General features: G+C 37.7%; 1 protein-coding gene across 6 annotated transcripts in view; it reads left to right on the plus strand.

The window, feature by feature from the left end:
- LCLAT1 (lysocardiolipin acyltransferase 1) overlaps nt 1-13451 on the plus strand; it is a 176323-nt gene that overhangs the window by 75329 nt on the left and 87543 nt on the right. For all 6 annotated transcript variants that reach the window (XM_039238453.1, XM_039238454.1, XM_039238451.1 and 3 more), the window contains one exon: nt 387-585. In XM_039238453.1, the coding sequence (XP_039094384.1) occupies nt 387-585 (199 nt within the window). The remainder of the gene's footprint in view (nt 1-386; nt 586-13451) is intronic.

Genomic DNA, 13451 nt, shown 5'->3' on the forward strand with positions numbered 1-13451 from the left:
TTCCTTCAGCCTGATACTATACTCAGTGTTAAATTTCTTGACTGTCCTTTCTAGAAAGTAATCATCCTATATATCTATAGCCTTAAAAAATTATGCTGTGGAATCTTCTTGCATATGTTTTATGCTTTTTTTCTTTTTAAGTTAATATATCTTGAAGATTTCAGTGAAAGGTAACAATTAGGAAACTTTCAGAAACCTAAATTAATAAAACTAAAAATAGAAATACTGCCTTTATGTTCCCATTCTTCCAGATTAACTTCTTTTTCCAGATTTATTATAGAAGCAGTGATCTTGAGAAACACATGCCTTTGACTTATTTACAGAACATGATACAGTTTACCTATGGAAAATTATAACTAAATTATGATGTATTGTGTATTCCTTAGGCATTGTTGGAGACCATGTTTGGTGTAAAAGTGATTATAACAGGTGATGCGTTTGTTCCTGGAGAAAGAAGTGTCATCATCATGAATCATCGGACAAGAATGGACTGGATGTTCCTGTGGAATTGTCTGATGAGATATAGCTACCTCAGATTGGAAAAAATTTGCCTCAAAGCCAGTCTCAAAAGTGTTCCTGGGTTTGGTAGGTTATTCACAAATTATTTTAAGCTGTTCATTTAATATGTGATGTTATTCCCTGACCTCTGCCCTAAAACTACAGAATATCTTATTAAAGTTCACCTAAGTATTAAAGTCATTCCCATTTTTTTCCTCACTAAAAACAGTCACCAGTTTGATTTTTTTTCATGGATTACAAAAGATTATTTTAATCTCTTTTTTGAAATATACATTGAGAGAACAAACTGTTCTCAAGGAAGTAGATATGGGTCCAGAAAGACCCACACTTTGAAGGATATGAATTAATAGTTCAGTAACTTTTTATTTCATATCATGCTTATGGTGATTTAGGCCAGAAACCTACTTGAAATAATCTGATTCACATAATAAATATTAACTGACAACCTATTGGTTCTTAGCAATACACTTGTTGCTGGTATTTTCGGAATGTTCTTAATCTATATATTTTTTTAAGTTTTCATTCTGCTTGTTGTATACTATGTTTAAAAATTCCTAGAAATGCAGCATGTTGTATGGTAGGGATATTTCAGCATTGCATGTTAAAACTTAATCCCGCCTACATACTTAATGTGAAACGGGTTGGGGAGGAGACTAAGTATATATTCAAACCAGTTATTCACATATGGGTATATGAAAGTTCCCTGACAGCTTTATCTATTATAGCTCTACTTCTGTGGCTTCCTGTGTGACATTTATTATTTGAATTCTTTGCCTTCTAAACTATGTGCCTCCTGTCAGTGTACTGAAATAGTTTAGGATTTGTGAGGGCAAAAGGCAGGTGTTGTCCTCAGGATGGACTAATAGGATGGACTAATAAGGAGGTTTGTATTCTCAGGATAAACTGATTGCTTACATGACAACTAACTTCCTTTGGAGTTAATATCCCCATAAAATCAGCGTGAAACGACAAGGCATTTTATGACCTAGCCTCAGAATTCATATAGTCTCACATCCACATATATTACTGGTGAAAGCAGTCACTGCCCTCAAAGATTCTAGGGGAAAGCACAGACCTCAGTTCTCAAGAGAAATGTCAAAGACCTTCTCAGTACTTTTAAAACTGTTACATCCCTAAAAAGACTGATCAAAAAAGGAAAAGAGAAGGCACATGTCACCAGTAGCAACAATGATAATGTCTTACTTATTGTTCCAGATTCTATGTACAGTATAGTAACAGAATATTAACTTATGTAGAAGAGTTTGAAAGTTTATATGAAATCAGGAAATTCCATACAGAAAAATGCAACTGACAAAATCTGTCAACAATGAAGGAAAATTTAAACAGTATTGTGTCTAATTTAAAAGCCTCACAAAGGTTTTTGGAGGACAATGGCAGCAGCCTGATTTTTCTCAGACTTTAAAAAAAAAACTGTTCAGATAAACAATCAGAGGAAATAAAAACAAGGATCCCTCATCTCTTCAGTATGACGAGGAGACAATACCATAACCTTTGAATTGCCTTAATAGAGATATAAATTCTATCTCTATTCCTTCTGACTTCCTGTTGTTGCAAGCCTATGGGTTTTAAGGGTGGGGAGTAGAGGGGCCTGGACAACTAAGAAAAAGCCTAATGCCAAAATACCGAACACAGGTCAGGACAGAGTGTCCATAGAACAAGATTCAGGGAAATGATTATTAAGACAGCAGGACCTGATGAGGCAGCCTCAGAGAAGCATGGTTCTGAGGGAGAATCAGATACACACAGAAGAGTTAGCTGCTCATAGGGGTGTGGTAGTGCGGAAAACAAGGAAATTAGGAATGAAAAGGTCATCAAATAAGCACTCGGGGATATGGAAAAAGAAACCCTATGAGAAACACAAAGAACAGTAATGGTCACGAAAACAAAAAATGCAAACAAGAAATGAATTCAAGAAAAAAAAAATAGAACAAAAAGGCAAAAAATCCTATCAGGAAAACAAAGATGATGAAAATGAGGGAAAAAATTGTCAGAAGGTGGTTGAGATGGAAGCTAGTCAAAGGAGGTCTGACATATATAATTAGAGTCCCTAAAGAAGACAAACAAAAGTATAACTCAAGAAAACGTTTGGGGCCTAAGGGCTGACGTGAGAGGCACTTCCTGGATGAAGCATGAGTATTCTAAAACAGCAGTCATTTAAAGTCTTTGGAAATGGTCCCATTTCCAGCAAATGGACATTTATTCAAGAAAGTGTACCAAGATTTAAGAACAATGAGAATCTGTGGTATTTGAAACAACACACATTCCTTTCACCTCCCAATTTAGTCAAACAGAAACTCCACTCCAGACTGTTGCAGCCAAAGAAACCAGGCCTGTCTCCCTCCTTTCCTCCCTCCTCATCACATTGTCTTCTACAAGTCCTCACTATCTTCACTTGAATAACTTCTTATTGATTATACCATGATTGGGTTGTGTGGTTTCCAATAAAAAGCAAATTAGGCTAGAAGTCTCTGGTAAAATTAAAATTTTACGTCTGTATATGAAGAAACAATGAGTTTAGGTCCATGGGGTTGCATTACCCTATGTTCAGAAGTTTTATTCCCATTTAATATAATACATAATAGATTTAAAGCTCGCATTCTCCATTAGGTATTACTTTGACTTGAATCTAAATATAGAATATTTATCTCCTATTATGAAATTAACTTTAGAGCCAAACATGTTCAGGCAGGATCTAAGAACTATTAAATATTCTCTTTTAATGTGATGCATAACTGTTTTTAACAGCCTTAGCTGGTCCACATTTATCTAATAGCTTATTTTAAAAAACTATATAAACAATAAATGAGCATGATGAGCCTGTGTGGATCATACTACAGTAAATGGGGGAGGAGTAAAAATTGTAGAGCTTTAGAATGTGTCCCAACTTAAGTTGTTATTAAAATTGTTAAAAGTATAAGTAGTCTTATGTAAGTCTCATGGTACTACAAAGCAAAACTTTGGAATAGATACAAAAAAGAGAAAGGTTTGGGGAGACTGGGTAGCTCAGTTGGTTAAGTGTCCAATTCTTGGTTTCAGCTCAGGTCATGATCTCATAGTATGTAAGTTTGAGCCCTGCATTGGGCTTTGCCCTGTGAGTAGCCTGCTTGGGATTCTCTCTCTCTCTCTCTCTCTCTCTTCCCCCCCTCTCTCTCCCTCTCTCTCTCTCTCTCCCCCCTCTCCTTCACTTTCTCTCTCAAAATAAATAAACTTTACATTAGTTCAAATATCTGTTATATTTATGTATAATATAATAAAGTATCAGAGATATTAAGAAAATAATCCCATGTATAACTCTATTAAAGAGGATAAAACGCTTGTGAATAAATTAAACCAAGGAGGTAAAATAACGTGTACACTAAAAACTTTGAGATAATGGTGAAAGAGACTGAAAAACACAAATAAATGGAAAGATACTTGGTGTTCATGGATTATAATAATTAATGTTGTTAAAATGTCCATACTACTCAAACAAAGTAATGTACAGATTCAATGCAATCTCTATCAAAATTTCAGTGGTATTTTTCACAGAAATAAACAATTCTAAAATTTGTATGGAGTTTAAGAAAAAAGCCGTCAATAGCCCAAATAATCGTGAGAAAGAATAAACCTGAAAGCATCATGCTTCTGGATTTCAAAATGTATTACAAGTCTGTAGTAATCAGAGCAGTATTGGCATTAAACACACAGATAAGTGGAACAGAATGGAGAGCATTAGAACTAAATCTATGCAAATATGGTCAAGTAATTTATGACAAAGGAGCCAAGACTATACAATACACATTATTGAAGAATAAATGATACTGGGAAAACTGGACAGCCACATGCAAAAGAATTCAACTGGACCACTGTCTTACAACATACAGAGATTAACTCAGAATGGATTAAAGTTGAATTTAAGACCTGAAACCATAAAACTACTAGAAGAAAACTTAGGTGGTAAGCTCCTTAATATCGGTCTTGGTGAGGGCTTTATGGATTTGACAACAAAGGCAACAAAAGCAAATGAAGGACTACATCAAACTAAAAATCTTCAGTATAGATAAGGGAAACCATCAAAAAAATGAAAAGGCAGTCTACAGAATGGGAGAAAAATATTTGCAAATCATATATCTGATAGTGGGTTAGTATACAAAATACATAAAGAACTCCTACAACTTGACAGCAAAGCAAAAACAATACCAACAAAAAACACACCAAAACCTGCCAGTGAACCTGATTTTAAAACTGGGCAGAGGATCAGAGTAGATGGTTTCTCAAAGAAAATATAGAGATGAATGACTGGTACATGAAAAGGTGCTCAACATCCCTAATAATCAGGGGAATGTAAATCCAAACCATAATGATACATCATTAGACACCTGTTAGAATAGCTACTGTCAGAAAGATGAGAAATCGTGTTGGTCATGATGTGGAAGAAAGGAAGCCCAGTGCATGGTTGGTGGGAATTTAAATTGTTCAGCCATTATAGAAAGCCATATGGGGAATTCTTAAAAAATTAACAACAGAACTGCTGTATGATCTAGCACCTCAACTTTTGGGTATTTATCTGAAGGAAAAGAAAACACTAACTTGGAAAGATATATGTACCCCCATGTTCATTGCAATATTATTAACAATAGTCAAGATATGGAAACAACCTAACCATCCATCCACATCAATGGATGAGTGGGTAAAGAAGATGTGAGATAGGAGATTGCTGGAAGATGGGGGAACAGGACGACCCTAATTTCACTTTGTCCCACTGATACAACTAGATAACACTCCCAACAGACTGAAAGAACAAACTCCATAACTGAATGTAGAGAAGAGACCACATTGAAGAGGATAGGAAGGGCAGAGATGCAGGGGGGGGTGGGGGTGGGGGTGTGAAACCACAGTAGTGTCTAAGGAAAGGAGGGACCTGAGGGCATGGAGAGAGGAGAGAACTAAACTGTCATGCTGGGAAGCCAGCATAGGGAAGATGAATCCCCATAACATTTAGCTTCAAAAACCAGAGGGACCTAAATCTGTGATTTCTTTTAACCAGTAGGGCTTAAAGTCTGGAATTTTAAAAATCAGTGGATTAGTTCTCAGAGAGCTGGGAAGGCAGAAGGCAAGAGAAAACTGAGTCTATGCCCTTAAAGAGACAGCATAACAAACACAAAGAGAGAACAGCAAAGCAGCAGCAGCTTAAAAAATGCCTTGGGTATATGGGGGGAGAATTATTTACTGATCTCAGATCAGATCCCTGAGGGACAGAGCTCACTGGGAGCCTCCTCCAGATAAAAATGAGTGGGCAGGTGCTCCCTTTCATGCCACCCCCTTCCCCAGCATAGACCCACAACCACCTGTAGAAATTTACTTCCTAACTTGCTTAGACTGTGCCTTGTGGATCTGGCCCATCTAGAAAGGCCTGCCTCATTCCTGGCACTGCTGGCCCCTCCCCTAGAAGACCAGCACAGACTTTGCCAACACCTTATCTCCAGACCCCATGATTTGTGGGGCCTCGGTATGCACAGCAGTAGTGGTCCCATCTCATGGAGGAACAGCTCACAAACCTTGTTAAAACTGCATGCCACACCCCCAGCATATTATGGATCTACTCTATCCAATATGCTCTTGGCTGGAGCCTATTCAAATCAGGTCCACATGTCTAGGGGTGCCTGAGTGGCTCAGTCAGTTAAGTGTCCAACTTTGGCTCAGGGCATGATCTCATGGTTTGTGAGTTTGAGCCCTGCATTGGGCTTTGCTGACAGCTCAGAGCCTGGAGCCTGCTTTGGATTCTGTGTCTCCCTCGCTCTCTGCTCCTCCCACACTCATGCTCTCTCTGAAAAATAAACAAGCATTAAAAAAATGTTTTTTCAGGGGCACCTGGGTGGTTCAGTTAAGCATCTGACTCTTGGTTTTGACTCAGGTTATGATCTCACGGTTTGTGGGCTTGAGCCCCGTAACAGTGTGGAGCCAGCTTGGGATTCTCTCCCTGTCCGCCCCATGCTCTAGATCTCTCTCTCAATAAATAAACATGGGGGGAAAAAAAAAAGAAAGAAAAGGACACAAGCCCAGCAGTGTGCACACAGCCTCCAGAAGAGCCCCCACCACTCCAGAGTGACTCCTGCCCTGCCTGACACTACTCACGTTGCAGCACCAGCAGTGAGAGCGAGGCCAACAGCTGGCCTGATTGCAGTCCCTGCCCACCAACAAAAGCTTCTCAGGGGACAGCATGGGGATAGCGTTCTGCAGTTTGATGCCACTGCATCTCTGACAAACATGTAGTCTGATTCAATCCAAGCCCAGGGCAGCCTCACACAGACACTGCCCACAGCAGGCAGAGAACCACTGCAGACGACTGAACTGAAGGAAAAAGCTCAGCCAAAACAGCAGGGTGCACACAACACACATAGGATCCACCCTTGAGGTGGCAGTTTCCAGTAAACGGGTCACTGCACTGTAGGGCACTACAGGACCTCTTCATAAGGTCACTACTTTCTCTATTTTTAAGAGAGAGAGAGACAGCATGCGAACAGGGGAGGGGAAGAAGAGGAGGGAGACAGAATCTGAAGCAGGGTCTAGACTCTGACCTGTCAACATGGAGCCTGATTCAGGGCTCAGTAACTGTGAGATCATGATTTGAGCTAAAGTCAGACGCTTAACCAGCGGAGCCACTCAGGCACCCCAAGGCCACTACTTTCAAGAGCAGGAGACATAGCTGACTTTTCTAACACATAAAAACAGACACAGAAAGACAAAATGAGGACACAAAGGAATATGTCCCATATGAAAGGACAGGATTTAACCACAAGAGACCTAAATGAAATGGAGATAAGTAATATGCCTGACAGAGAATTCAAATAGTCAAAAAGATACTCACTTGGGTTTAGTAATGGAGGATATCAGTGAGACCCTTAATAACCAGATAAAAAAGAGAACTAATCAGAGATGAAGAACACAATAAATGAAGTTAAAAATACACTAGGTGGAATAAATAGCAGCCTAGAGGAAACAGAAGAATGAATCAGTGACTTGGAGGACAAAGTAATGGAAAGTAATTAAGCTGAACATGTGAGAGGAAAAAAAATTATGTAAAATGGGGATAGACTTAGTGACTCAGCAAGTCCGTCAAGTGTAATAACATTCGTATTATAAGGATCCTAGAAGAAGAGAGATAAGGTGGCAGAACATTTAATGGAAGAAATAATAGCTGAAAACTTACCGAATCTGGGGAAAGAAACAGAAATTCAGATCCAGGAGGCACAGTGATTCTTTTAACAGAATCAGCCCAAGGTCCACACCAAGACATATAGTAATTAAAATAGCCAAAAGTAGAGAGAAAGAACTTTAAAACAGCGAAGAAAAAGAATACTATTACATATAAGGGGAAACCTCAAGACTATAGTGGATTTTTCAGCAGAAACTTTGCAGACTAGAAGGGAGTGGCATAATATATTCAAAGTGCTGAAAGGGGAAAAAATCTGTAGCTGAGAATACTCTGTCCATCCAGGCCATCATTCAGAATACAAGGAGAGGCAAAATTAAGAAGTTAAGAATAGTTAAAGGAATTCATCACCACTAAACTAGCCATATAAGAAATGTTAAAGGGGAATATATGAGTGGAAAAGAAAAGTCCATAAGCAAGAATAAGAAAAGTAGAAAGCACAAAAGCAGTAAAAATAAATATAAAAATCAGGGGTGCCTGGTTAAGCATCTGACTTCGGCTCAGGTCATGATCTTGTGGTTTGTGAGTTCGAACCTCATGTTGACTCTGTGCTAACAGCTCAGAGCCTGGAGCCTGCTTCAGATTCTGTGTGACTCTGTCTTTACCCCTCTCACACTCTGTCTGTCTCTCTAAAAAATAAGCGTTTAAAAAGAAAAAGAAAAATCACTCAAGTGACTCACAAAATGAAAGAATATAAACAATGACACCAGATATGTAAACTTGGTGGGGGATAATCTGTATGCAGCAGATGTTATCTGCAAACCTAGTGGTCATCACAAATCCAATCGCAGCAACAAATATGCAAAAAATAAAGAGAAAGGAATCCCAAGTACATCACCAAAGAAAGCCACCTTACAAGAGAAGAGAGCAAGGGAAGAAAGGACCAGAGAAGAACTATTTTAAAAAAAAATGATAATACATACCTATTAATAATTACTTTGAATGGAAGTGGACCTGTGCTATAGTCAAAAGACACGGGGGTGAGGACACCTGGGTGGTTCAGTCAGTTAAGTGTCCATCTCTTGATTTCGGCTCAGGTCATGATCTCATGGTTTGTGGGTTCTAGCTCCTTGTCAGGCTCTGTGCTGACTGTGTGGAGCCTTGGAATTCTTTCTCACTCTCTTCCTGCCCTACTTGTGCCCTCTCTTTCCTTCTCTCTCAAAATTAATAAATAAAGAAAAAAAGACACAGGGTGACAGATTGGTTAAAAGAAAAAACAAGACCCATCATCTATGTGTTGCCTATAAGAAACTTATTTCAGACCTAAAGACACATATAGATGCAAAGTGAGAAGATGGAGAAATGTTTGTTATGCAAACGCATATGAAAAGAAAGCTAGGGTAGCAATATTTATATCGGATAAAATAGACTTTAAAACAAAGACACTGCAACAAATGCAACAAATGCAAAACAAATGCAACAAAGAAAGACACTATACAATCATAACGTGGGCAATCCAACAAGAAGATAGATGAGTTATAAATATTTATGCATCCAACATGGGAGCACCCAAATACATAAAACTGTTAACAACAAAAAGGAACTAATTGATAATAATACAAAATTAGTAGGGGACTTTAAGACCCTGTTTACGTCAGGAACAGATCATCCAGACAAAATCAAGAAAGAAACAGTGGCTTTGAAGGACACCTTGGACCAGATGATTTAACAGATATATTCAGAACATTCCATTCCTAAACAGTGGAATAAGATAACCTTTTCAAGTGCACATGGAACATTCTCCAGAACAGATCACATATTAGGCCACAGAACAAGTCTCTACAAATTCAAAAAGACTGAAGTCATACCATACATTTTCTGACCATAATACTATAAAACTAGAAATCAACCACAGAAAAAAAATCTGGAAAGAACATAAATACATGTAGCCTAAATAACATGATACTAAACAGTGAATGGGTCAACCAAGAAATCAAAGAGGAAATAAAAACAATACATGGAGACAAATGGAAATGAAAACACAAGAGTCCAAAATCTCTGGGGTGCAGTGAAAGTGGTTCTAAGAGGGAAATTTATAGCAATACAGGTCTGCCTTAAGAAGCAAGAAAAATCCGAGATAAACAGTCTAATCTCTTACACCTAAAAGAGCTAGAAAAAGAACAGTCACCAAAACCCATAACCAGTAGAAGGAATAAAAGAGCAGAAATAAGTGATACAGAAACTAAAAAAAAAAAAAAAAACCACAACCTAGAAAATATCAATGATGCCAGGCGCTGGTTCTTTGAAAAGATAACAAAATGATAAACCTTAAGCCAGATTTACCAAAAAAATGAAAAAAGGTGTGATAGAGGATTCAAATAAAATCAGATATGAAAGGAGAAATAACCAATATAATAAAAATATGAAGGATTGTAAGAAAATATATGAAAAATTATGTGCCACCTAATTGGACAACCTAGAAATGGATAAATTCCTAGCAATAGAAAACCTACAAAAACTGAAGCAGGAAAAATAGGGAATTTGAACAGACTGATTATTAGCAATAAAGTTGAATCAGTAATCAATAAATGCCCAACAGACAAAATTTCAGGACCAGACAGCTACACAGGTAAATTTTACTAAATATTTAAAAAAGAGTTAATACTTCTTTACTAATTGGATGCCATTCTTTTTTTTGTTGTTGTTGTTTTTTGGTCTAATTGCTGAGGCCAGGACTTCCAGTACTATGTTGATTAAGAGTGGTGAGATTGGATATCCTTTGTCCTGTTTCTCACCTTACAAGAAAAGCTGTCAGGTTTTCCCCATGGAGTGTGATGTTTGCTCTGGGTTGTTCATATATGGCCTTTATTGTGTTGTGGTATGTTCCCTCTAAACCTACTTTGTTGAGGGCTTTTATCATGAAGGGATGTTGTACTTTGTTAAATGCTTTTTCAGCAACTATTGAAGTGATCATATGGTTTTTATCCTTTCTCTTATTGATGTGATGTATCACATTGATTTGTGAGTATTAAACCACTAGATCATGGTGAATGATTTTTTTTAAAGGTATTGGTGGATTCTGTTTGCTAGTATTTTGTTGAGAATTTTGGTAAGGAAGAAGTAAAACTTTAGTTGCAGATGACATGATAGTATATATAAAAAACCCAAAAGACTCTACCAAAAAACTACTAGAACTGTAAATGAATTAAGTAAAGTCACAAGATAGAAAATCAATATGCAGAAATCTGTTGCATTTCTATACACTAATAGTGAAGAAGCAGAAAGAGATACTGAGGAAAGTAAGCCCATTTAGAATTGCACCAAAAATAAGATACCTAGGAATAAACCTAACCAAAAAGGCAAAAGAAGTATACTCTGAAAACTCTAAAACATTGCTGATAGACTTTGAAGATGACACAAAGAAGTAGACATTTCATGCTCATAGATTGGAAGAACAAATATTGTTAAAATGTGTATACTGCACAAAGCAATCTATAGATTTAATGCAATCCCTATGAAAATACCAACAACATTTTCCACAGAACTAGAATAAAGAATCCTAAAATTTATATGGAACCAAAAAAGACCCCAGATAGTCAAGCACTTTTAAAAAAGAAAAGCAAAGCTGGAGGTATCACAATTCCAGATTTCTAAGATCTATTACAAAGCTGTGATAATCAAAATAGTATAGTATTTTCACAAAAATACACTCCTAGATAAATAGAATGTATAGAAAGCCCAGAAATAAATCCTTGATTGTAGGGTCCATTAATCTTTAAAAAAAGGAGGGGCGCCTGGGTGGCTTAGTCAGTTAAGCATCCGACTTTCGCTTAGGTCATGATCTCGCAGTTCGTGGGTTCGAGCCCCGCGTCGGGCTCTGTGCTGACTGACAGCTCAGAGCCTGGAGCCAATTTCAGAGTCTGTATCTCCCTCTCACTCTGACCCTCCCCTGCTCACGCTGTCTCTCTCCTAGAAATAAATAAAAAATTTAAAAAAAAATATTTAAAAAAAGGAGGCAAGAATATGCAGAGGGATAAAGGCAGTCTCTTCAACAAGTGAAGGCCAGCTGTTCAGGAGAAAACCAGACAGCAACATGCAAAGGATGAAACTGGACCACTTTTTTATACTATACACCAAAATTAAATGGGTCAAGGACACAAGGCACCTGGGTGGCTCAGTTGGATGAGCGTCTGGCTCTTGATTTAGGCTCAGGTCATGATCTTGTGGTTTATGGGATTGAGCCTGGTGTTGGGCTCTGCACTGAGCGTGGAGCCTTCTTAGGATTCTCTCCCTCCCCCCCCCCCCCCCCCCCCCCCCCCCCCCCNNNNCCCTCCCTCTCTCTCTCTCTCTCTCTCCCCCTCCCTCCCTCCACCTCCCCCGCTCACTAACACACACTCCCTTTCTCTCAAAATAAATAAATGAACTTAAAAAAAAATGGATTAAGGATCTAAATGTGAGACCTGAAGTCATAAAATCCTAGAGGAGATCACAGGTAATAATTTCTCTGACATCAGCCATAACAACATCTTTCTGGCTGTCTTCTGCGGCAGTCTTCTCAGAAGATATGTCTCTCTTCTGAGTCAAGGACAATAAAAGCAAAAATATACTATTGGGACTACATCAGAAAAAGCTTCTGTACAGCAAAGGAAACAGTCAAGAAAACTAAAGACAACCTATGGAATGGGAGAAGATATTTGCAAATAACATATCTGATAAAAGGTTAGTATCCAAAATATATAAATAACTTATACAGCTTAATATCAAATAAATAATCCACTTATAAAAGGGCAGAAGACATGAACAGACATTTCTGCAAAGATGTACAGATTGCTATCAGACCCATGAAAAGATATTCAACATCACTGATTGTTAGGAAATGCAAATCAAAACCACAATGAAATATTTCCTCACACCTGACAGAACAGCTAAAATAAAAAGCACAGGAAACAAGTATTGGCAAGGATGTGGAGAATAAGGAACCTCATGCACTGTGGGTAGGAGTGCAAATTGGTGCAGTCACTGTGGAAGACAGTATGGAGGTTCCTTAAAAAGTTAAAAAATAGAACTACCCTGCAATTCAATAAATATTGGGTATTTATTCAAAGAATAAGGAAACACTAATTCAAAAAGATATATGCACTCCTATGTTTATTGCAGCATTATTTACAGTAGCCAAATCATGGAAGACACCGAGGTGTCCATCAACAGACAAATGGGTAGAAGAGGTGGTGTATGTATACGATGGAATATTATTCAGTCATAAAGAATATAATCTTGCCATATGCAATAACATGGTTGGATTCTAGAGAGTATAAAACTAAGTGAAATAAATCAGAGAAAGACAAGTACCATATGATTTTACTCATGTTGAATTTATGGAAAAAAACCCAAATGAACAAAGGGGGAAAAAAGAGAGATAAACTAAGAAACCAACTCCTAACTATAGAAAACAAACAGATGGTTACCAGAGGGGAGGTGGTGAGGGGATGGATAAAATAGATGGAGATTAAACCTGGTTTAACCTCCCCTCTGGTAACCATCTGTTTATTAAGAGTACACTTACTGTGATGAGCACTGAGTAATATGTGGAATTGTTGAATCACTATATCATATACCTAAAACTAATATAACACTGTTAACTCCACTAGAATTTAAAACAACAAAAGATGTGAGTTATACACACAGAGAAATATTACTTAACCATAGATAAAGAATAAACTCTGCCTTTGAGACAACATGGATGGACCTTGAAGGTATTATGCCAAGTGAAGTAAGTCAG

Source organism: Hyaena hyaena, unplaced genomic scaffold, assembly GCF_003009895.1.
Source record: "Hyaena hyaena isolate Hyena2069 unplaced genomic scaffold, ASM300989v1 scaffold_140, whole genome shotgun sequence".
NCBI lineage: Eukaryota > Metazoa > Chordata > Mammalia > Carnivora > Hyaenidae > Hyaena > Hyaena hyaena.